We start from the raw sequence: 25,741 nt of genomic DNA on the forward strand, positions 1-25,741 counted from the left end.
CTGACCTCACGCAGCGCCAGCGCGCGTCGTTGCCGGAGTAACGGCGGCGCGTCCCGACACCGGCGAGGAGCGGAGTGGGTCCGTCCGTCCGTCCGTCCGTCCGTCCGTCCGTCCCTGGCTGCGCTGCTCCGGTATCGCCGGATCGAAAGGGACTCTCCTTCGCAGTGGGAGGCAGGTGAGTGCCCGCGCAGCCGGAGGTCCCACGCCCCCAGATGGCGCCCCCGGGTGGCTCGGCGGGCGGGGCGGGCTGTGGGGGCTGCGGGCCGAGGTGCCCGGGGGAGGAGGGGGCGGGCTGAGTGATGGCCATAAGAGCGTTGCGGGGCTTTCGCGGTGTGGCGTGACCTGGGGGGTGTTAATAGCGTGGGCGTTAAACTCCTGTCCTGCCATAACTGCCCGTGCTGCTTTCCCTCCTGTCAGGTGGGAGAGCTCTGCCTTGTTCCTAGACCTAAGCAGCCTTCCTTGGGGCCACCTGAGCTTTAAAATGTGGATCTGGTCCCGTTCCTCTAGGCCTTTTGTGGGTGGGAATGGTTGACATGCTTCATCCCTGCTGTTGAGGCAAGCTGTTAATTCTTGTCCCGATCTGGCATGGGGTGAGCAGGTGCCACCTGCCATCACCCCAAGTGATCAGGTCTTCCACCCGAGTCTCCTGAGACACACATCTGTGGTATGTACACACTTGGTGTGTTCTGAGTCAGGAACAGAAAAAACATACCCCATGGAAATCTCACCTGTGCTTCAAAAGAGAGGATTTTTTTAAGGAGACAGAGAGGAAACTATTCCAAGCGCTAGCTTAGAAGAGGAATAGTTCTTTATCGGTTGTTTTGCCAAGACTCTCATTGATGGTATGTTGCTCTCGTAGTAGAAATACAGGAGTTGCTGTAGGAACATTGCATTTTACTATGAAAATAGCACATTTTTCACATGTAAATGCTGCTTTCTGTTAGTCATGGTTGCGTGAGTGTTTAGGGCCTTTAAGAGGAGCTAGTGGAGAAGGGGGTGATATTTTTTCAATGCATTAAGTTAAACAATTGAATATGTGGCAAACTTTTCCTCAGTTGAAGTAATCTTGATGCTAGACTTAAATTCATTAACGACACTTTTTAAATTCCTGTTTATTTTGATATACGGAGTTGACAATAAAAAAATAACCAACTATTTTATTAGTCTCACAGTTTGCAGTTACTTAATGAAATGTGTAGGTGAATTATGTGGCTATTTTCTTTGCTCGTTTTAAGAATCACCTGTCATTTAGTATAAATGACAGGGTATAGTTGCCTTCCACTCCACTGGGAAGAATGTATATATATATCTTAAGATATTGGAGAAGTTGTTTACATAAGCTAGTATATTTTTTTTCCTTGTAGATGTTATTGTTAGTAATAAGTACAGTCCAGCCTAGCTGGTTCTTTCTACACAGCCACAATTCTGTTTACTAAGTGCACACATTGAAACCTGCAGAGGACATTTTGCCTCGGGTTGGTTCTGGGACCTTTTTGCAAGTGTATGTTGGCATGACTGAGACCTGTGCTGTCACCTATAACAATGTCTTGATTGTGTGTGAATCTGTATTTAAAAGGTATAAAATTCAGGGTTTCCTTTGTTATCCCATTTTAATTGGGATCTGAGGGGCCTAAAAATTGGGCATCACATTTGGGTTTGGAGACAATGTTAGAAACAACTATTGAGTTTGATAGATTGGTAAAAGTGTTCTGCTAGTCTAGGTATGTTGGTTATTTAGACTTTTTTTGAGTTAGTAATGCTATATTTTGCACAGGTATATTTAAGAAATTGCAGAAAGCTGTTGTGTTTGGTCAAAATTATGTTTTACATGCCTAATTCTTGATTCTATCATAACAGGCTACAACATTGAGTAGCAACACAGCTGAAAGATAAATGAACTGTTAGCTGATAGTCACAGGTGATCTGAGTGCCTGTTGCCTCTGTGTGTTCTGAAATTGCTAGGCATGTCAATAAATCACTTGAACTTGGTAAATTCTGTGCATGTGGAACCACAATAACTTTTTTATTCTGGGCAGAAAAGCTTTCAATTCCTTCTGAAAATTAAGCATCACTTTGACTTAAAAGGAAATCTGAGGAACTGTTTTGGACAAAATACACTTAACTTACCTGAAATTGCTGTTTAATGTTACCAGAACATTCTTATCCTGATTGTTTGCAGCTGATCCTCCCAACCCTGTAGACTTAAGGCTATTAAGTTTGAAATTATTAATGATGGGCACTGTTCTGATAGATAGCATGAAAATGCCTATAAAGGAATAAATGTAAAAGCAATTTGTATCTTATTAAAAACATTTCCTGTGTAGCATGTAGAATGCATACAATAGGGATGATTGCCTGCTGTATTTCTATATGTGCCCTGTTTGCATGCTGTATGTATGTGCAGGCAGTATGTATTTATGTAGAGGTCTACAGGAACTAGACATTTAAATTAATCCAAATTGCACTTCATAGTTTTACAAAAAGCTGTTTCAAGTAACTGTGTTGAACAACACGCTGTAGCAGGATCTGCCAGAGCAACAATTGTTTCTTTCTTTCTTGTTGCAGGCTGCAAGATGACTACTATAACTTCTTCAACAGGAAATACAGAAGTGGTCAGTGCCAGAAGAACAGAATCACATGACGTTTCAGATATTATTGGTCTCTTCAGCCATTTTACAGAAGCAGTGTTTGGAAGGATTGATATAATGTACCTTTTGTAAGTAACAATATTTTAGGGACATTATATTACCTTTCTTGCAGGAAACTTCAAGAAGTTATATTACATTTAAAATGGCAGAAGACATTATGATCCTTTACATGGTGTGGCATAATGACTTTTTATGATATTCATAAAAAGGGAAAGAAAATCTGCTTCTGTCTCTCCTCTGTGTCACACGTGCATGACTCTTTGCAAACTTGGATCACTGCTGCCAGCATGGTGGACAAGATTTGACTCTATACTAGCTTCCTTTTTATAAAAGTTAAGAAGAAATACTTTTGAATAGTACCTGATGAAATCATCACTTTCCACTGTCTGCTGTCTGCACCATCTAACAGAATCCCTTTGCCTGTTGGAGAGTGATAGAGGGGCAGGGACTAGGGTTTGTAATCACTGTGGCCATGACCATTGTTTTCTTTTCCTGTGTATGTCAGTCTTTTCCTTCTCTTCCAGTTTCCCCTTAGCAAAAGGAATTGGTTATTTTTTGCCTCTCTTTATTCTACCTTGGGAGACAGCCTTTATCTGCCATAAAATATGTTTCAATGTGCCTCTTCTTTTCATGCCCCCAAGATACCTAATATTCTCTGTGTTTTGACATCTGTATCCTAGCTACTTGCATGGCAATGTCCTTAGAGGAAATGGGTGGTTGTAGAAGTCTTCTGTTACCATATCTTCATCACTGGAGATACCGATGAAGCAGCAGCTGCACTTCATCTTTCTGTGCAGTGAAGAACAGCAGACAGACTCTGTGAAATGCTGATGGGCCACTTAGATTTTTCCCCCCCCCCCCCCACTTGACTTAAGGGCAAATGTCTCGGGCACTAGCTATTTGGGGAAAAAATAGATGTATGAAGAAATATACAAAGAAGATGTAGCATTTAAGTCTTGCATATCAAATTCATAGTAATTGAGGGTTTGAAAAAATCATATGAGTTGTTACAATGTCGGAATACACTGAATAAATATTTGGAATTCAAGCAATAATGTTAAGTTATACGATGTGAGTAACAAAGTTTTATTGAGCCCTGATCCTGGAAACACTTTTGAACATGATTAATTTTGCTATTCTAACAGGCTGACTTAACAGTCAGACTTTTCTTTGTGTAGTTTCTTCAATTTCTGCAAAATTAATTTGTTTTCACAGAGAAAAATCAAATCTTGCTTTGACACTCTGCAATGAGAAGAATGAGGTTATAGCCCATGCTGTCTTTCTGGACTATCCAAATTGGAATATCACTGATCAGTCTGATTGGGAATCATTCCTGCATGAAAATTACATTAACAAGGAATGTACTGTAAGTAAATTGTGTGTTGGTTTTTTGGTTGGTTTTTTTTTTTGGTTGAGTTTTCATTTAAGGCTCAGGTATGAAAAATATGCATAGGCATCTAAAATCTATTTTAGGTAGATTTGAGGCATTCAGGCTGAAAGTGGTGATCATCAGATTCCTTACTAAACCCTCAGGTGTGCAGAAGTTTGAGTACCTGTGCTTTTGCCACTCCTGCAACTGAAAGTAACTGTAAGGATGACAGTTAGGGAATGCAAGTCCTTTCTTTGCCAGTAACGTGCAGGATATGTCTGATGCACTGTACTAGCACTGAGAGAAGTGTGAACCATAGCTGTCACCAATATTTTTCATTCAAAAACCTGTCCAGCTCTGGTGTTAGCTAACAGAACATTTACCTGGGAGGTGAAGTCCATGCTCGAAGGCCCTTCTTACAGTAAGGGAACTGGAATCCTCATTTCTCACCTTTTGGAATAAAGTTTTGCTATTTTACAGAACTGAATGCAAATGTAATGGCTTCAAAGAAAGAATAAGGGACAGGGAGTGTAGCCCTGCTTGAAGAACGGTGACTTACACTGGGCAGAGGACCATGCTGATATGAGTGTCTTGGTTCAGGAGTAAGCTTGTTTGGCGCTGATGCGGAGACTGCTGCACTCTGTTCTGTGCAGTGGCAGTTCTCATACAGGCTCCTTGGTCTATTAATTAGTTTTTAGGTTTATTAATTAGTCTTAGGAATTATGGACTAGAAATAGGCACTGAGAAGTTTAGGATTCAAATGCTGCCCATCATTCAGTCCAGCTAGGAACTAGCTACTGCAATTGTTGAGAAAAGATGGAAAATGTTAACCATAAACACTCAAAAGCTAGGCAGCACATGCCATAATAAGGTATTTGCAGTACTAAAATTATCTCTAGACAGTTTGTTCATCAGCTCTCCGATGTTGTTCTGGGAGACATTAAGCAATGGCTTGCAGAAAAACTGACAAATACAGCAATTGTATTTGAAAATGCTGTGTGCCATTAAAAAAACCAAAATTATTACAGCCAAAGGGAGTATAGAAAAAAAACCATGTAATTTTCTTGTAATCTATTTCCTTTGTCATTTGAACAGTACTTTGTGTACAGGCATACTGCAGGCACAACCACTTCATTCACTGTGCAGCTGCAGCTGCTCCTCTTGGGTTATGCTGTGCTGTCAGTTCTGCAAGCTCTTCCTCAGGCAGCCTGCTTGACAATATCTACTGCAGCAAAGCTGCAGCTGACTTCAGAGTGCAGGGGCATACAAAGAGAAAAGATGAAAAAAAAAAAAAAGAGCTCGAGCATGTTAGGAATTATTACTCATAAACAGGAGTGAAAGGTACTTTGGAACATTGACAAGGAGCAGAAGAATGCTTCTTTTTCTAGAATGGAGATTATTTTCTAAAATACATACAGAAGATTCAGTATGTGTTATATGCTTCTGCACTGACAAAACAACCAAACCTGAGTTATAACTACATGAGATATCTTTGGTTAACTGCAGGTTAAATCCATGCAGATGTACTTTAAAAAATTGAGATCTTCTGAAAATAGAATTTCTTAAAAGTCTAGTTGACAAGTCTTTTTCCTAGAGCACAGAAATGATGAGATAGCTTAAAGGTCTAAATTAGGAATTAACTTGTGTAGAATTTAGTGAAGATGCTTTACGGGATGGCCTGGTTATCATCACTATTCAGAAACAGTTACAGGCCAGATCTTGCCTCCTAGGCCTCCTCTTGGACCTCAAGAACAAAACTTTTTTTTCTTCTTCCTTTTCCTTTTGCATTTAAAAAAACAAACAAGCAAACAGAAATGTTTATTCATTACAATAGCCTGTTGTGTTTGTACTAGCTGGTCCATATATTGCAACCTCTATTAAAATAATTCTTGCTCTAAAGTTGCTGAAATTTATTTCTGACTCTAGCCGTGACATTTTATGAAATTAATTGAATATTAAACTATTCAGAAGACCTCAAGTTTTCCCATTTAAAATATTTTTTGTAGAAATATTTCATCTACAGGTAGACCTTCCCTGATTCAGCACTTGAAATTAATATGCAAGAGAAAACAACTGAATTAACAGCACTTTCCATTCTAGCGCGTGGTTTTTCCTTTGCTAGTGTTTCCCAGGTTAACTGGCAGCGTATAGGATAAAGCTGTTTTTTAGTCTGCCCCTACCCATTTTGAGTGCAGATCATATATACTGGAAATAAATGTGCATGTTAATACTTGGGTTGACTTAATAAATATTAGCTGCATGGTGTTTAGATTTTCATTCCTTGTTTTGTAGCCTTTGAACACATTGTTCATGCATCTTTTTGTGGCAAAAGAAGAATATGCAGCTGGATGTTCCCAAGAAATTGTTAGGTGAGTTCCTATGTAACTTTGTGTAGTGAAGCATGTGCACTCTTCTACCATTATTTGGAGAGGCTATAGAATATAAAAATGGCTTAAAGTGATCACTGGATCAAAATTAAATACCTCTCTAAATGGTTTCAGACGGTAATAAAACATAACCTTGTATTAATCAAATGTGCACTGCTGGGGTTGAAACCAAGCTGTTACAGTTCCAAGTACACTTCCCAGACAGTGTTAGCTGTATCTTTGCTGTAATTTTCCACAGAAATAGTACTGCAGTCACAAGGCAGATTGAGTTTTCATTTTTCTAACTTCCCATTTGTAAAAATCAAAGTGCATGACTGAGCAGGAAACTTAGAAAGCTGTAGATGTTTCTGGAATATGCTTGTTCCTGGGTTATCTATTGATAGTTTGTTAGTGACAGATTATATATTAAGGCTGCAAACTATAGAGTAAAAACAGCACAGTACATTACTGTGTTAGCTCAGTACTCAAATATTGCTCAGGGTATTTGGTATAGCTCAGAATCTACTTACATAAACAATTAATAGCACTGGGTGCTGTTGAAGTTACTTTGTCACGTCAAGCCAGCTCACCCAGATGCCAGGTCAGAGATCTGCCAGCAGAGATCTGGCATCTTTTTATTTTTTCACCACTGGGGAACTGGTATAAAAAGGAGGATGTTTGGAATCTAAGGATTAGGAAATTAAGAGAGAAATAAGGTAGAACAGTAAAAAATGCCCAGATTAATTTAATATGATCTTATTTGTTATAAATGTTTTAATTTTTGAGCCATGTAAACTCATGAAGGAAGATTAGAGACACGGGAGAAAAAATTTCATATATTAAAAGACTAGCAGTTGTTATCTGATTGATGGGTGTAATGATGAAAGACTGAATACGGTTATGTTATTTGTCCAGGAGAGCTTTTATCACAGTACCAGAACTGCAGTTTATACTTCTCTTCATACCAGCTGATGAGAATTTAGGTAAGAATTTAATAATGTTTTATTCTTAAAATAGTGAGAACAATCTCAAATCTCATTATCATTAATATGCACTGTGGTGGTGGGCTTTTTTTGTGTTTTTTTAAATATTGAGAACAGTTATCTGAACATGCAGAAAACACAGTCTTAAAGTATCATCTGATGGACATACCTTGTAAAAGAGGTTTATGTGGCTATGTGTTCACTCCAGCAGTCCATTCAGTAGTCTACCCATTTCCTGCAGTCTTTAAATTTGCCAGAAACAGATAGGACTTCAAATAGGAGTAAAGATCTCAAAAAGAAACTCCTACAACTGTGAAGACTTCTGGCTGAATAGAGTCAAGAGACTGAAACTGGGTACTTTCTCTTATTTAGCCAAGTGAGTACAAGATGGGGAGAGGACACTTTGGTGAGGCTCAGAAGGGGTGCTGGACACGTGAAAGAAAACGAGGTTTATTTCTTTTAGGGCAGAGGCACAAAGATGGAGAAGGCACATCTTAATCAGAGAACAGCACCTGACTTGGAATTTCAGTCCTGAATTCAGACTAATAAACCAAGCGTCTACTTAATGACTGATCGTTTGCTTGGAGCTTTCCTTGAAGTGAACTGGAACCTTTTCTGATATGCCAATTTCTAGACATCTTAGTTCCAACTCATGCTAAAAAACTCTAGTGGTGTGTCAACTACAGAAAATAGTACCCGAATAAAGGCTTTTGTCAAACCTACTCTAGCAACAAATGTCAACTTTCCTTCAGCATAACGAGTCTTGACAAAGACATTCTCCAGTGCATACAGTACTGGTTATAAGACTAGTATTTCTATAGGGATCCTACCAGTTTCTGATTGCTTTGAAGCTTATTCAGGTATGGGATGCTGGATTAACTAACAAACTAATCCAGTAACAGTTCTTTCACATGTTTATACTACTGTCATTTCAGCTTCATTGCTTGACTTAAAAGCCTTAGAATGTTATGCCATATGTGGCTTCAGTTACAAAACTCCATTTTCCTCAGTTTTGCTGATAGTTTAAAAGCTTACATAATGAAGTTTCTCTGTTGTTCCTAACAGATTTTTGTCATTCACAGAGCCAGACATGGCAAATGTCTTTGAAAAGATGATGAGTGCTCCAGGTTCAGTAGTGGACAGAAACTTTACATTGCTTGTGTGCCCCAGACATTGGTATCACCCGCAGCTGTATGTTCGCAAAGCAAGGTAATGCAGTTTCTCCCTTCTATGAGCAGATCTGTCTGGGTTAGTTTGAAGAATATTCTCTTCTGGTTTACAGCATCAGCATCTTATATAAAATGCTGTGATTTTCCTTGATAACCTAATTAAGTAGTTTTATGATTATGCTGGTTTTATTCTACTTCACAAAATCAATTGTATTTTTTGTAAAGCTAGTTTGCTATCTAGAAAGAATACGTTTTTTTGTCAGTGATGTTTATTCTGTGAATCTGCTAGCTGAATTGCAGCGTTGTGTATTTTAGTGAGTGTATATAATTTCCACATCTCTTGGAGCATCTTCCAACTTATTTTGAATTTTCTCTTGTTATGTCATATTCTGACCAGTTGAACGAAGTCTGGATAGGATGGCCTATTATCTAAATGAATTAAATAAGAGCAGAGAATCCCTAGGTCCAGTAGTCCTTCAGACATGGAGAATAATCCTCTTTTGTATAGTTTTTTCTGTGTAAGCACTTCATACATTTACTCTCACTGTGTTTCAGGGGAGCAGGCCTCCTCAGTGTTGATGAGAGAGCTTAAGAAAATAATGGGGTAACACTTCTTCCCTTCCATCAGGTCATCTGTTTCAATGGACACAGTTTGGAGCAAAGAGTTTGATAAGCTCATGCAATGTGTCTTTAACACAGCCTTGCTCTTGTTTTGGGATTCAAGTCATAAATGTTATTTAAAAAGTTAGACTCTGATTTTTTTTTTTCTTTCCTGTCTGCTCAGCTGCCTTCAGCATACACCAGGCAGAGATGCAAGTTTCTCTAGCAGCCTTGCCTATTGATATCTACCTGTATATTAACTATTACCACTCTTGTTTTTTCCTGCCGTTTGAATTCTGCTGCCTATGCCAAATCACAGCTTTCTGTGCTTGTGCCAGCATTGTGTACAGTAAATGAGAAATGCAGAGTTTCTGACCCAATGGGGCCTTCTGTTCTTCGGTGTAGATTACTGGACCATATATGCTGTCATTGCTGTGTAGAGGCTTCCCTGTCTTGTGGTTGAAATATAACTAGTATCTGTTGCATTTTGGTTCACTTGCGTTCCTCTTCACAGTGGGAAGAGTGCGTGTAGGGTAATGTTTTATGAAGTAATAATTTTGAGTCTGATTCATTCTGGAGTTGCTTTTGTTTGTTCTAAATGTAAGTGTTGCTATGAAGTTATGTAGCAGGATTATGATTAAATTAGCATTTCTAGTCCTTGTAGTAGAAACCGAAGTTTAGGGACAAGCCCATCCCTGGGATGCTGTATCATATGATACTGATGTGTGTGTGGGTCCGTATCGACCAGTGCTAACAGATGGCAATGCCACATTAGGCATCTCTCTCTGCCTAGTAAATCCACACCTGTTTATTTATGGGTTAATTCATCTTGGACTGGATTCTGACAGAAACCTGTCTCTGAGAGATGTTTTACACGTATTTAATTTTACCAAATAGGCCTGAAACAAAGCTGCAGATTGTGCTCCTACAGTTTTAGTCAAGGTTTGTAAGGTTTGAGCATTTTAAGAAAAAGGACTGAGGCTTGACCTTGACCACTTCACGCCATCCTGCTATAGGTCTGGATATTTCAGTATGTTACAAAATTATTTGCATACTAACTTGATCTACATTTTTTAGGCTTTTTATGAGTATTTTCTTCAAGCTGTCTACCGTCTATCAGTAAATGAATGAACCTTAATACTGAGAAGTTATCAGTAGGTGAATTAATTCCTGAGGATTTAAAATTTTCCTGTATGTCCTGATTCCAGCTATTATGTTTGTCTTTTAGTTAATTTGAATCATACTATTCTTTTGATGGCCATTGGGTATTATCAATAGAAATGTTTTTGACAAGACTGGAAAGGTCATATAGGCCATAAGAATATTCCACCTAAGAGATACCATCTTGCTTTGGAATTCTGTACTTTGCTACAAATAACAAATTATTTATTTTAGGGTTTTTTTGTTATTAGAAAACTAACCAGGAAACTGGTTTTTTTTCTCTTAAATTACCTGGCATTTGGTGATATAAAATTCATACTTTAATATTGTCTGTCAATAGATTCTCTGAGTAAGCTAAATTCTGTTTGCAGTAGACGCTTTGCCTTTCCTTTTCCTCTGTATTCATCTTTGTACTTCACTGGCATCCATAGTAACGTTCAGTGGAGCCCTTTAGATACTTATCTGTGAAAGTTGTCCCCAGCCACCTGCCTAGCAACATGTTCTGGGTCAATGATAGGAGATTAGGGTAATCTCTGTTCCCTTTTCCCTTGCTTATGGAGGGGGAGCAGGGGGAAGAAGCTGTAAACTGATACCTTTCTTAACCATTAATTTTGAAGTTATTCTCCATCTGACCTTTATAATGTGAAATAAATCTGTAGTGTGCCAGAACACAGTCCACTAAGCTTTTATGTTTGTTTCTTGCTGATACCTCATCTAGACTCTGTCATTCCTGGTTTTGTACTGTATATGTAAGAGCTCACAAATTTGCAGCTCTGTGGGATGCCTTTATTGTGCTTGTTCTCACAGTATAGGAGTTTTGCAGTATTTTTATATTGAAAAGCTATTGGGTGGAGGTTTTTGTTTGGTTTTGTTTTTTTTTTTTTTTAAAGACTGTGGTGCTGGTGGAAGATGCTAAAAAAACCCCCCAAAAATTAAAAATAGTTCTGTTCGTACAGTTTCTAGTGTGCAGGGAGATGAATGGGCTTATGCGGACCCTCATTTACTATTGCGAGGTCAGTCTCTACACACCACGAGCTGGCAGAACTGCCATCTGCATCTTGATGTGTGGCCTTGTGTCATGTTGTGAATGCTGTAAGGGACTTGGAGCAATCAGCAAAAATTTTGGTTTGGAGGTGGTGGGTGTGTATTATTTACCCCAGTGAAACAACAGGTTTCAATTAGAGTACAGTCTCATTCCTTTACCCCTAAATTAGTTTGGTTTGTTCGAGGTTTCATAACACACTATCAGATTTGTTATACTAATTAATTGTGTTAAAGTAGTAAAGTTCTGATAATAGAAAACCTTACTGCAGCTTTTTCCTTGAGATACTTCCTGTGAAGAAGAGGACTTCTATTTTGGTTTGAGATATAAAGAATGTGAATTACTATCAATTTTTACAGGCTTTGTTGGTCTTGGAACTTCATTTTAGATGCATCTTTTGAATTCATTCTACAGACAAGTAATTGATGGTGTGTTATATTTTCTGTACTTTCTTATGCAATTTATTACAATGAAGACTCTCACTTAAAACAGTGGAAAAGAATGAAAAAGTGTGGGGCTTGGAAATTTGTCACCCCTGGCAGCTGTTTTCAGCTCTGAGTAGGCAGCGATGATACTTATCTCTACTGTTTCCTCAGGTTGGCTTTCTTGAGTTAAAACCTGTATGAAAGAATCTGTTGACTGCCCTTCAGAAGAATAATTAAATTATTTAAAACTCCTGGCAGATGGAGTAGTACTGTGACTTGGGACATCCTAAAGGTCACAAGTTAAGCATTTATTCACCCCGCTAAAGGCTGTGAGCAGGGCAACGCTCACCCCGGGCTACAGCGTCTCCCCGACTGTCCATCCCACCCCAACAGCCCACCGTGCTGACCCTGGCAGAGAGAGGTCAGCTCTGGAGGGGTGTCTGAGGCCTCACCTCTGGGCTCTGCTGGGCAAGGGGAGCAACCAGGGTGAGAAGAGAGCTTTCAGACAGATGGCCCGAGAATAAAACAGCAGAAACAATGTCAAAATAAAAGGGGTCACCAGCCCCTAGTAGAAAGGTAATCTTATGCAGAAAGTTGCATTCATTCTGGTGTGTAGGACCAGCAAAAACCATCTAGATAGCACCTAAATTGTCCTTCAGTCTTATGCTAGTCAGGCAGTACTTAGAAACTCAGACCATGTTTGATAAAATTAGAAATAATATTTTTTGGCCAAGTTGTGTTAACTTTAAGGCTTCTTCCAAATCCAGAAACATGCAAACAGTGGAGCTGAGAATCAGTTTATTTCATTTTTCTGAATTGCTGCATATGCAGAACTAAGGTTTCCAAATTATAGGTACAAGTGTTTAGATACAAGCACATACAAACTTGAGTAGTGGGAGCCTGAAGAAAACACAAATTTTCCTAAAGCCGAGGGCAGTGTTAATAATCATCCTTGATAATTATTGTCGGAAGTGTGTTTCCACAATATGTAACACTTTTAATGAAAAGAGAACTATTTAAAAATATTTTTCTGTTGACATCGTATTTTACGGAGACACAGAAAAGGTATCCCAGACTGATGGATAGATACAACGGTAGCGATGTGGTGAAGGCTCAGCCGCAGCCCCGGGAGCGCTGGGACACGGCACTAACAACCTTCCGAACGGCTGTGAGCCCTCCGGGCCCGGGCCGGGCCGGGCGGCCTCCGGAGGGCGGGAGCAGCCGGGCTCTGCGGGGGCCGCGGAGTCCCGGCGTTTCCCGGCCCGGGCGCGGGGCTTGAGGCCCGGGAGCCGCCGGCCGCCCCTCAGCCCGCGGCCGCCAGGGGTCAGGAGCGCGCCGCCGGCGGGAGCGCGGGCGGCTGGCGCTGGGCTGCGGCGGGCCCGCCCGGCCGCTGGGCCCCGGGGCTGCGGCCTCCCGCTGCTTAAACTGCCGGTCGCAGCCGTGCGTGAGGAAAGACAGGCTCGAGAGGGTTTTGGAAAGGTCGAGCTCCGAGTGCTGTACACACTATAACCGACCCGACGCGTATTGCAGAGAGGAGCGTGCAGAACGCGGAGGCGATGGGCTCAGCTGGCTGCCCAGGCACTGCCCACCGCAGGTGAGGCTCCTGAGCGCGCTGTCACTGAAGGGTGCAACCTGCTGTTGCAAAGGAGCCAACTGTGGCAGTCTCTGTTCCTGTCAGTAAGCATAAATGTATTCCTGTCTTTGAAGTGCATTGTTTACTCTTCTTGATTTAATTCCTTTATCCTGTGGAGCTTGTCTTTCTCCTTGTGTATTGGTGTGATAACTGAGAATACCAAAAGCATGGTCAGTAGCAGTCTGCTTATGGCCCTTAGGAGAAAGGGTTTTCTTAACTCCACAGTCCAGTAGTAAAAGTCATTCCTTCCTGCAGCCCATCACAGCCCCAATTTTCTCACCACTTTTTTAGTTGCAGAATGGTTTGTTGGGCCAATTAGTGGATTGCATCAAGAGAAGTGTGGCCAGCAGGTCGATGGAGTAGATCCTCCCTCTCTACTCTGCTCTCATGAGACCCCACGTGCAGTGCTGCGTCCAGCTCTGGGGCCCCCAGCATAAGAAGGACACAGACCTGCTCGAGCGGGTCCAGAGGAGGCCACAAAGATGATCAGGGGACTGAAGCACCTCCCCTCTGAGGACAGGCTGAGGGAGTTGGGGTTGTTCAGCCCAGAGAAGAGAAGGCTCCAGGGAGACCTTATAGTGGCTTTCCAGTACTTAAAGGGGGCTACAGGAAAGATGGGGAGGGACTCTTTATCAGGGATTGTAAGGATAGGACAAGGGGTAACAGTTTTAAACTAAAAGAGGGTAGATTTAGATTAGATATAAGGATGAAATTCTTTACTGTGAGGGTGGTGAGGCACTGGAACAGGCTGCCCAGAGAAGCTGTGGCTGCCCCCTCCCAGGCAGTGTTCAAGGCCAGGTTGGACGGGGCTTTGAGCAGCCTGGTCTAGTGGAAGGTGTCCCTGCTTATGGCAGGGGGGTTGGAACTAGGTGATCTTGAAGGTCCCTTCGAACCCAAACCATTCTATGATTCTTACATTTTTCAGCTAGATAAATAAAAAAGTGGTTTTATCCTTTTGTTGAAAGCAGTTCTGTGTTAGAACTGGTTTGCCATTGGACCTTATGACATCATTGCAGCACATATGACTAATGAATTCCTTCAATGCATTGGTAAAAGCACTGAAACGTCTTGTTAAGACTTACATTGATCCTGCTTGTTAACATTTTTTTAAAGTGGTTTAATGGGCAAGAGTCTCTGTTACCTATTTAAATAAAAATCTGTACAGTACGGGGCCTATACGAGTCTAACGCTAAAACTTGGACGGATTGGAAATCAGCTCAGGCAGCTTTTGCGCTGTCAGCATGGAGAACAGGCTGGAGTAGAGGCAGTTAAAGCCTTGATGTCACAGGTTCCCACCTATGCAGAAAGCCTTTCATGAGGCAGAGGATAGAATAATTGCACTTTGGCCTTTGTATCTTTTTCAATGGTGGAGCATTAACTTGACCTTACAAAGGCGTAATGGCTTGATTTCTGACAGGTGACTCCCATACTGCTGTGTGTAATAACAGTAATCTAGCCAATACTCAGCACTGTTTCTCCCATACAGGAAGGCACTATTTTATTTTTTTTAAAAGAGCTGAATTTCTAAATTGCCCTGGTGTTGCTTTTTGAGATCTCTGCCAAGTCTAATCAACTGATGATTGGGCTCTCTGAATATAATTATTTTAAATGAGGCCTAAAGCTCAGGTTCACCTGGCCTGAGATGCCTTAGGCAAGAGAATTTTGAACTGGGCTGCCCTTGTATTTTGCTAGGGAAAGATAAGCATTGGGCAATCCAGATTTCAGGTGGGTTGTGCTGGCTTTTGGAAGTGGTTCTGTCTCTCCTCTGGTGCTGAGGCTCCCAGTTCAGTGTGCACTGGGGACATGTCCTAGGTGAAATTATTTGTGAGTGGAGGGTTTGGATTAGGTATTTGTAATATTTGTCCATATCGGGATGTATTAATGACAGAACTTTAGGACATTATGCAATCTTTTTTTTTTTTTTGAAGGTTGGAAGATTATGATGATCTCATGTCAATCTGGAGACGTCAGAGTAAGACTCTGAAAGAAACCTATAGTGAATATTCCCTTGCTGATCTCATAGAATGTCAAGATGAAGAAAATCAGGCTGTTGTTTGTGAGGTCAGTCTGCCATGAGCTCTGGTTTTGTCTAATCATAACATTAGTGATGTCACGTGTGAGTGACAGCTCACACTGCAGCTCAGTGAATAAGAAGGACAGGCACACTTTGGAAGGTAGAATTCATGATCTGCACACAGGCAGTGCCCTCCACCACGTATTTTGTGTCTTTCCTTTCTTTAGGAGTGATACCTCCTGTTAAGTAAATGAAGCAGTAATTCCCAGTAATTGCGTAGATTCTTTTCAAGTAACTGGAACAGATAATCTTGAAGAAACCATGTTGCCATTTTAGTCATTTGCATTATAGATGACCAGTTTTCATTCCTGGTGAAAATTAATATTGCATATGAAAATTAGTAGCCAGTAATACTTTCACAGTTTAAAATGCTACAGATTTTTTCTATCTCTTGGCTCAGGCAGTCAGATTTTTGCTGAATTGAAGACAAACCCAGGAATTAATTTAAATAAGGAAGAAGTGGTAATAGTTACCCTGCTGAAAATTCCTATTAAGATTTTCATGTGTTAGTAATTGCACATGGTATTGTAAGCCGATAGGCCACATAACCTACTTAATTCCAGAAGTCTGCTTTCTATAGCAAATGATTTTATAAAACTGTAACATGTAATCACTACTGTTGGAAGCCAAATGGGAAACAATAAACCATTAGTGTAATAGCACATTACAAACGGCTATCTTTATAAATAATACATTTCAGTTGTACATTTATAGCTCAATATGATACCAGCAAAAGGTGTTTCAGGCCCTCATAGTTTATACTTGCCGCTGCTGCCGCAGATTGGAAAGACACCTCCATGCGAACCAAGATAAATGCCAATTTTCCCTGCAGAGAATGAAGCTGGCAACCTCTTTTTGCACATATGGTAGATGGATTGGTTAATCAGCCTCTGCTGAGCCTTGGGCCTAAAATTACATAGCAGCCAGACAACTGCAGCGACCCAGCTTTTGTTCGGTTACGCAAACAAGGCAAACAAACAATCACTTGTTGTTTGAGGGGGGGGAAAAAATTAAACTTTATATTTTTTTTTTATTGGAGTGCTGATGGCCTGATAAAACAGCTGTACAAATCTAGCCATTGAGGTTTCATTGTTTACAAAGGAGGCTTTCATTATTTGTATTAACGAAAAAAAAAGTTGATTATGTGTGTTTCACCAGAAAGTTGCATAAAGTACTAAAAAAATTGAAGAGCTTCCTTCTTCTAGACTTGTCTTAGCCTAAAGCTGAAAAAGCTCCAGCGTGCCAATTCTCATTTTTCAGAGTGTATTTCTTTCTGAAGACTGCAACTTTCTGGAAACTTTCAGTAATAGTCAAACATACAGAATAACTAGCCATTTCAGCATTCCAGCTTGTCATTTCCATACTTAGCACGGCATTTTTTTTTTAAAGACTGTTTCTTAGATTTGTTCAGAACTTGAAAATATTTAGCACTTATAATTGCTGCAAATAATACATACTATATACTGTATTAGTTACTGTCTATATACTATATAAGTGCTTTCTTGAATTAATTATTTTTATAGGAAAATAAGATACACTTTTCAGTTTGAGCAAAATTTTATTTACAAAGCAGTGTCCAGTAATAAGTCAACCATTATGGCTAGCTAAATCCAGATTTTACTTTAGCTGTACTTTAGGTTAAAGAAAAATGATACCTTTTTGGAGGTATGTAGTTAAAAGGTATATGTTTTTTATTTACTGTAACAAATGTTTTATTGAAACAACAGGTCATTATTTGGTCCATATATAGAATCCTAATGCTCTCGCAAGTCATAGCTAACAAAAAAATTGTAACATCTAATATAAAGGTCCTAATACACACATTAAAGGGAGGGGAAAAAAAAAAAAAAGGATCTTTACCTTTTGCTGAAGTAGTTCCCTTCTACTTTTCTATTATGCACAGCCAGAGATGGAACACTGCAACTTTTGTTTCAGAAATATTTGTCAATTTTTTGTCCTGACCTAAAATCACGTGCTCAACTTTTACATATGTGTGATGCTGCTTTTATATTTCAGGATGGTGACACTGCAGTAGGATTCATGAGCTTATGTTCTCAAGTAGATGTTTCCTTGTTTCATGAGTGTTTTGACTTAGGGCCTTTCCATGGACTCTGTAAACCACATCCTGAAGATATTCTCAAAATGCCCCAGAAGACAAGCATTCAAGAAGGTATCTGTATTCTAAAATGCTAGATAGATTCAAGATGCATTTATCTCTAGCTTCTGAGTAGGTTTTGCAACAGGTTGGAAGAGGATATAGGTTTACTAGCAAGAAAACACAAATTATTGGAGATGGTTGCCTGATGTTTTTTTATTCAGGAGAGAAATTTTGATAGCCCTGGTCTCTGACTCAGAAGTAATTGTTGTTTGTGGGGAGCTGCTCTATACCAGGTATGGGATAAACCTAGATTTCAGAAATCTAAAGCATCAGGTATATTTTCTATCAGTTGTATTAATGGAAGACTTAATTTTGAAATCTGGTTCTAATGTCTGTCAGTAGCTAAGCAGCTGGTTAACTGTGGCTATTATGTTGTCCCATTGACTTGTGTAGTCTTTATTTCCTTGTGGTCCAACTTCTGCTCTCTTTGCTTATTGTTTGCATTCTTCTAGGTTGCAAGATTTTGTGAGATCAGGGACTGTCTCTTTATTCTATTTGATGTTGGGCATGATACAACAACACATCTACAAGCCACTTCACTGCAAATGATTAAAAAAAAGTAACGCAAATATGTCACCTGTTTGTAGAACAGAAGTGTCATGTAAATGACTTACACTTGTCATCTTTATTTTTCACTGTCAAAGGGCTTTGTGTGCACAAGGGCAACATTTAGCTATCTACTAATTATCAGTAATAGAATTTAAAAAAAACATCATTAGGTTGTATCGTATCTGCTTGTCTGAACACAAAGCAGCAGGCAAAAAAGGAAACTAGGGAGCTACAGAGCAGTCACCAGCTGGTATCTCGGCGCTGGCAGTCATGGAACAGAAAAGGGAAAAAAAAAAAGATCTTACAGCTGCTTCTATGGACTTCCTCTCCCCTGCAAAGAAGCATCTTGCAAATAAGAGATGAAGGAAGCCAGCTATCTCCTCCTGTATATCATTCTGTGCTCCTGGCGCTTCAGGAGTATCATTTTAAAATAGGTGACAGACATACGTAGAAACATAAATGAGGGTGGAAGAAAGATCACTCATGATAGTTTCTTCTGAAAACTAGTTGGAACACAGTTGTGGGCAGCCCGCTCTAGGTGACCCTGCTTGAGCAGAGGGCTTGGACAAGATGGTCTCCAGTGGTCCTTTCCAACCTTAAGCATTTTGTGACTTTACCTGGTTCTGGTAAAACTCTTAGACACCTCTGTGTGCTTTCCTTGTCCAGGGATTGCAAAGCTGTAGGCCCATATTTTATGCCAAATTCTGTGCTGCTGAGTCTTTTAAAATGAGTATGTGGTTACAGGTTTTAACAATACAGCTGTTACACTTTTTAACATTTAGTAAATCTATGAGACTTGCTCTAAAGGTGAAAACTTAGCATAAACAGCAGTTCTGTTCAGGTTCTTGTATGATTTGTCAATCTAGCATCTGAATGCTTTCCAAAACTTATTAAGCAACGTGGTTAGCAGTCTCACATGTTTATCTCTCTTCTCTTCCCTCTCCATTGAAAAACTATGTTAGTTTTGATGGTTGATACTAGTTTGCAATCCTGTGTGGTTTTTTTCACGTAAGTTTTAAAAAAGTAGTAGGATCCCTCTCTTTGGAATGACAAGGTCAGCTCTGAGGAAAGAATTATTTGTTGACTTTTTCAGATGGCTTGAGCACAAACCCATGATGGTCTCAGACACCTGAGAAAGAACTTGAGTATCATAAGCTAAGAGCCTGACTCTGATCTTATTCCTAGAGAGAAAGAGCCACTAGAAATTTAATAGTAAAATTAGAGTTAGCTCATACACTGCTCAGCAATATTAATTCTGTTATCACTGAATAATAATTAAAATTATTGTAGCTTTGCACATTTTAGAATATAAACAAACAATTATAACACTTTAAGAAGCATTGGTTGTCCTGAAACATTGTAAGTTGTTTATACCTGCCCAGTATGACCCAAAAGAGATGAAACTAGAATTTCAGAGAAAGGAAAAAGAGGAAAAAAATCAAATGTATACTATTATTACTCTAATTTCTAATACCAATTCAGTAAGGCATTAGCTTGTCACAAGTTACAGAAGTTTGCTATGGTTTATTGGAAATATATGCTTTGTATGATAGATATTTGATAAACAGCATTTCTTTTTACTGCTTGTTACACATTTGACTTGAGACTATAAACAAAAAGCCCAGGTGTTTAGAGCAGATTGAAAGAAAAGCCCTTTTTCTCTGAGTGATTTGGATTTCATTATTGCATGAGATGTGACTCAAAATTCATTTTGGTATTCATTCATGAAAACTTCCAGGAAAAACAGTAATGTTTTTTTGGGTTTTTTTGTTGGTTTTTTAAATAAAGGCAAGAAAAAAGCCAACTGTTTTAATAAAGAAGTTTACAGCAAAAAAAAACCCCAGAGAACTCATAAGCACAGTTCCCCTCCTCTCTGACTTTTTTTATTTTATTAAAAATGTAATTTGAAAAGAGAATTATCTTGTTTGGGTTTTTTGTTGTGGTTTAGGGGGTTTTTTTTGGTAAATGTAGAGCCCATATGAGTTGCATCCCAGTAGTCCATTCATTGTTAAGCCTTTCCAATATAAGGGCCAACCTATATTCTTGGAATTTATTACAGTGTCAGTCACACATAGTTTATCACTGATTATGTTTTATAACATCTGCACAATTATATGAATGTTGTTTTAAAGACTGCACTGTTTCTGCAGGCTACTGTACTGGAAATTTGCTGCCAAGTTGTCCCTTGGTGTGAAGGTTCACTAGACACCTTACATCAATACAGGATGTGGACTTTCTTTTAATGAATTCAAAGGCTGAGAATTTAAAATGCAAGCTGCATTCCTTTCTAGAGTAATTTTATGTTCCCACATTAAAAAAAAACAAACAAAAAACCCAAACCATAAGGATATTTTTTCAAGCTCTTTAAGTAAGTAGAGACCACAGGTTGATATTATTTTCCCTTTCAAAATAATACTGAATAATAATGAAAGAGTATACAGAAATCTGTCTTTAACACAATATTGATATGCCACTTACGTTTCATGGTAATTACAGTAATTTGGTTGTTACTCTATATGGTGTCACGAATTATTAGCTAGAAAACATTATGATGCAGTGGGAATGATTCAAGGGCTTTTCATCAGGCTTCATGGTGAACTGGCTTCTTGATCCTGCTGACTGTTACCTCTGTTAACAACCCAGCAATCACTGAATTATTTTAATTTTCTCTTTATTCATGTTCCTTACTTCCGTTAGTGCAACAGTGTTTATGTTCTTCCCGGTCACTTGTGTACAGCATATATGTAAAGAGTGATGCAGCTATATTTGCCAGTAGTGGATGGTGGAGCCATTAAGGGATGTCATTTTAGTATAAAGTCAGAAACAACATATCAATATTTACATGACAACAAGAGACTTGTATTAATTAACTTCTGACACCTGCAAGGCTGTTTATAATGAGAAATGTAGCTGGGTTAATCAAGATGACATTTGATCATTTCTGTGAAGTCTCACATCTGCAATACCCCTGGAGAAACCATGATTTCTAACCCCTGTGTTCTTTATTGCCCTGCACATTGCATCTGCATTCTTTTCTACTAACAGAGAAACAGATTTTCAGATAATAGATTTTTTTAAAATACTTGTGGCTAAATTATTTTAACCTTTGAGGTTTTTTGGTTGGTGTTCTGTTTTGTTTTTTTTTTTCATTACTATATGAAGAAATGCTTATGGCAGTGAATGTAGCTTAGATGGGTTTCCCAAGGTAAAGTTCAGAGAGAGGAGTGAAGAATTCTGTTGTGCTGGGTTTTCTGAATTTTTTTTTTTTCTTCCTCTTGGAGCTCAGGAACTTTGTCTTCCTTGTGTTACTGGAGCTTTCAAATGCAAGGACAGCCTGGCCTGATGTGTTTTCTGCAGCAGCAATACCTACACCTCAAGAGTTTATTAGTTAAAACTTATTTTCTGGCTTTATTTTTAAATATAAACCCAAACTGTGAACATATCTGTGAAATTAGGGAGGTGACAATTTAAGGAATGGCAGAACTATTGAAGATATGTTCAGAGGCTAAAAATACAGCAGCTGACACATTGCTTTAGTAATTTTGGTGGTTATTTGGAGCAATGTGTAGGATTCACTAGTACTTCAACATTTCTTTTCCAAGTTCATGATTAAAATAATTTTGATCTATAGCATTAACTTTAGATGTGACCTTTATTGTCAGATCATCTCTCGTTCTGAATGCTGTCAGCTTCCGTTCACTTTAAAGAAAATAATCCATCACCATACAGATTTTGAAACTGCTTTCCCTAAAGTGCGTAACATCTGCTGGAATGACGACTGCTTGCTGTCTAGCCAGCATCACGATGTTACAAAAGTTTGTAGTCAGTTCTCTCATGCTTGGTCAGGTATCATTAGAGTTCTATAGAGCTGTGTGTGTTGCTGTGTAAAACTGCTAAGATCTGTCTTAAAGTGATGGTTAGGTGATTGAAATTAAACCTAATGCATTATGTATGTTCCAGGTTGGCTTTCGACATTTTTATTGTGGTTTCTTAATATTTTAAATATCCACTCTGTATTTGGCCCTGGCCAGGGGATTGAATAGCAAAAAAATGTGTATAGCGATATTTAAATAAACTCCCTAACATATAGATGCTTGCTTTCATTGGCTTAAGCACTTGACCAGAGATGCTGTATGTATATGATGTGTGTGTATACGTATATAAAAAAATATATATAGCATCATATATGTGTATATCATGGCAGTCAGTGTTTAAATATTGATTCATCAGATGGCTACAAGTAATTTCATCTTATCACCTTAGTTATCTGTTTACCCACAAAAATATTATTACTCAGGTTGGGATGAACTAGACTAGCACGTTACTGAGGATGGTGGGATCATATGTCATGCAGATTTAAACCTGGTTTCCGTTACTTGATTGTAAAGTGCTTTTCCTTTTCATGGAGCCCTTTTATTATTTTTTTACACTGCTGATGTCTGAAAGCTTACCAAAGCCTGTGGTCACTGCTACTGTGGACATTCCTTGCATGGTTCAATGACCGTTTAGAAGAAGAGGAGGAAATAGACAAACTGACAAAGATTGGTGAAAGAGCAACCACCTTTTATAAGAATTAAAATGGGGTTTAGAGAACTAGTTAGGTTTACCAACTGAGAAATGAATTTAAATCCCTGTTTCTTGTCCCTGCCTGTGCCAGTAAGTAAGGGTTTTGGCTTGAGTAGGATTTCTTCTGAATTTCAGTTCTTTTAGGAGTACTAATCTGAGAGTCAAGAGCCCTTGCTCATCCTTGTGATCATCAGAGAACAAGTTAACAACAGGCACAGGGTTTAAGATACCTTGAAATTAAATAGTCTAATGCAGTTCTAGCCAAGTAGCTATAGGAGGGTCTATTTTAAGTGTGGTTGTTAAAAATAAATAAAATAAACCTTTCAACAGAGGTAGTCTGGCACACTCTAGTTATCGCTGTGATTCTGAGGGTTAAGCTTGCATTTTTAAGCCTGATGCATTTATTCTTTTTCATTACTCGGGTGAAGATAAAAGCAACCAAACAAGCCAAGAAACAGAGTCTGTTTCATCTCAAATCTTTGAACACACTCATGATCAGGATGCAGCTGTCCAGGTAATACCACTGTACACAGCAATGCTGGTAACTTTAAAAGCTAAAATGAAACAGAGGTGGAGGCTACTAGGACAAGCAGTGCTTATTATTTTGACTCCTACACTGTCCTCTGCATGGGCGCACACTTATATCTGCTGTTGCGCATAGATCAGAAGCTGCTCTAGCTTGCATCTGGATGTGGGTGGTTATAGTTATTAATCGAATGAGTTTTACCATCCGGTTTCACATGAACAGCCAGACAGCACAAGGGTGGGAATAAAGTGACACTGAGAGGAGAAAAAGGTTGGGGGCCTGTTTGTGCAGATCTGCTGCCAAGTGAAGGCACGTGGAAGCAGAGTTTTGAGTGGGCCCCTCTGCAGTTGTGGAGAGCGCATTTCTGTAACAGACAGGGCAAGAGCTGTCTTACTCTGAGGATCTGCGAGTCTTGAGATTTTGACTTGACTGTTACTGGACTAAAAATTTGCTACTGATGGAAAGCTACCAAAGTTGAAAAACAGCAATATAGCTTCAGTTTTCCCCTGTAATTTATAGAAGTTAAAGGGCACATGTTCTATCTGTGCCTCTTGTGTTGAGCAAAGCTCAACTTGATAAAAGACCATTACCATGAAATGTTTTGGTGCAGCATGAATCAGCAGAGAATTTATCCCAAGAAATTTTAAATGGTTGCATCTGTCTTTTAGTCTCTCTCTCTCAATATTGTATCAAATCTACTCTGGTTTTCTTCACATTATTGTTCATTTCCATTTCCACAATATTTTAATCTACAGTGATCCCATTTTCTTTAACATAGCATGTTTTTAACTTTCACATATTTTCAATATGCATCTGAAAACAAAAATTTTTATATAGAAACATTTCTGAAAGATAAATATTTTATTACCTTACAAAGGGACTCTAATGGTAACTGTTAGTTTGTGAATATATTGCTGTTCAGCAAGAATGTATATATTTTTAAAGGCCATTTTTATCCGGTGTTTCAGAAACGGATGAACATCACGTTAAAAATACCTCCATGAACTTCAGTGTTTGTCAAAATGTGACAAGTAAATGTACATCCCTGTGTGTCTGCTTGGAATGCTATAAGATAGGAACGATGCAAGACCTTTTAATTAAAAAATGAAAATATTTTCTGAAATGTTGTATGTGATCACTTGTCTATTATTATTGCAGAAGGATGGAGCTGTTACCGTTTCCCATACTGAACTGCCATTAGATGATGTCAAAGATTTCAAAGGCTCAGCAACACTTCTTGAGACTGAAGAAGGAGGTGCTTTTTATCCAGTGTACAGAGGAGCTTCAAATGTTTTCTGTATCCGTCTGTTTTGTATTGATGAGAAGTATGAAACTAGGTAAGTATGGATGAATAGTTACTGCTTTCCCAATCTTAATAACAATTTTCAATGTTACATTTTTGAGACAAATCTGAAAGTAACAACATCTGCTGCAGTTCGGTTGGGTTTTTTCTGACCTCTTTTTTTCCATTTCTTCTACCTTCACTAATAACTTACTGAAACTTTCAACCTCCAGCTGCAACTTCCCATCTCTGGTGGGACTGGGGGGACTAAAAGTTAAGAATTTCTTTTTGTTGGAAAAACGTTAGTTGGAATTGTGGAAGAAGGCCACTTCTTCCTCTGAAGAAACATTAATTTCAAAGCTGGCTAAGAGTACTGGTCATCTCATTTCATGGGGATGTTTTTAACTCTGAAGTTAAATGTTCTCATTTCTAAACACTCAGTCTCCCATCACTGAGAGAATTGGTTCAGTTTTCTAGAATCCACTACAGTAGGGGGAAGACAAAGGCTTTTTATGTTAAAATGATTGCTGCTGCTGACCTTGGACTCTTGGATCCCGATGGAGTAGAATAGATCTGTAAATGTGGTTTAGATATTTTTTTCCCAAATTTCTCTACACCCTTGAAGAGTGAACCTATACTCAACCACACCAGCAAAGGTGTCTCCAGGATCATTGACCCTTTCTGATTACAAATGAGCTCTGTTGTTGTTTATAGATACTAGAAAGAAAGATAAAACATGTAGATACTTACAAAAAGTAGACAGAGGCTGAGCACATCTGAGATCTTCCACACTTTTAAATACATGTAAGTTCTAGAGAGGCAAAGTATCAGTAGCAAGAACTTTATTGATGATGGGTTTGACAACTGTAGTACCATTTGGAAAAACATCTTTCTACTTGTAGTAGTCACTGGTGACTGACAACTTCTGAACTTACCTAGCTTAAAGGAAATTTAGGAACAAACTTCATTAAGAAGAAAAATTGGAACTCCTTGAAAACTAATTCTATTTATTAAGCTGTTTCTTGATTAAGAAGGGAGCCTACCCAAAGGGATTAAACACTGAATCTGCTACAAATGCAAATATCCTAAATTACCAAAGCAAAGCAAACACATAGACTCCTTGGTACATATTTACCGAGTAATATAGCACAAATTTGTTAGGAAGACAGAGAAATGCAGTGCTAGAAGTC

The 25,741-nt window shown here is 38.9% G+C and overlaps 1 protein-coding gene across 1 annotated transcript in view; it reads left to right on the forward strand.

The window, feature by feature from the left end:
- Nucleotides 1–91: 91 nt before the first annotated feature.
- The window catches only part of CFAP61 (cilia and flagella associated protein 61), a 119,439-nt gene continuing 93,789 nt past the window's right edge, over nt 92–25,741 (forward strand). The window contains exons 1-10 of the mRNA XM_074817528.1: nt 92–175; nt 2,566–2,716; nt 3,864–4,014; nt 6,310–6,386; nt 7,299–7,366; nt 8,449–8,575; nt 15,325–15,457; nt 17,487–17,640; nt 23,172–23,257; nt 24,428–24,606. Of these exons, the coding sequence (XP_074673629.1) occupies nt 2,574–2,716; nt 3,864–4,014; nt 6,310–6,386; nt 7,299–7,366; nt 8,449–8,575; nt 15,325–15,457; nt 17,487–17,640; nt 23,172–23,257; nt 24,428–24,606 (1,118 nt within the window). The 5' untranslated portion in view covers nt 92–175; nt 2,566–2,573. The remainder of the gene's footprint in view (nt 176–2,565; nt 2,717–3,863; nt 4,015–6,309; nt 6,387–7,298; nt 7,367–8,448; nt 8,576–15,324; nt 15,458–17,486; nt 17,641–23,171; nt 23,258–24,427; nt 24,607–25,741) is intronic.

This window comes from Strix aluco, chromosome 3 (genome assembly GCF_031877795.1).
Source record: "Strix aluco isolate bStrAlu1 chromosome 3, bStrAlu1.hap1, whole genome shotgun sequence".
In the NCBI taxonomy this organism is placed as follows: Eukaryota; Metazoa; Chordata; class Aves; order Strigiformes; family Strigidae; genus Strix; species Strix aluco.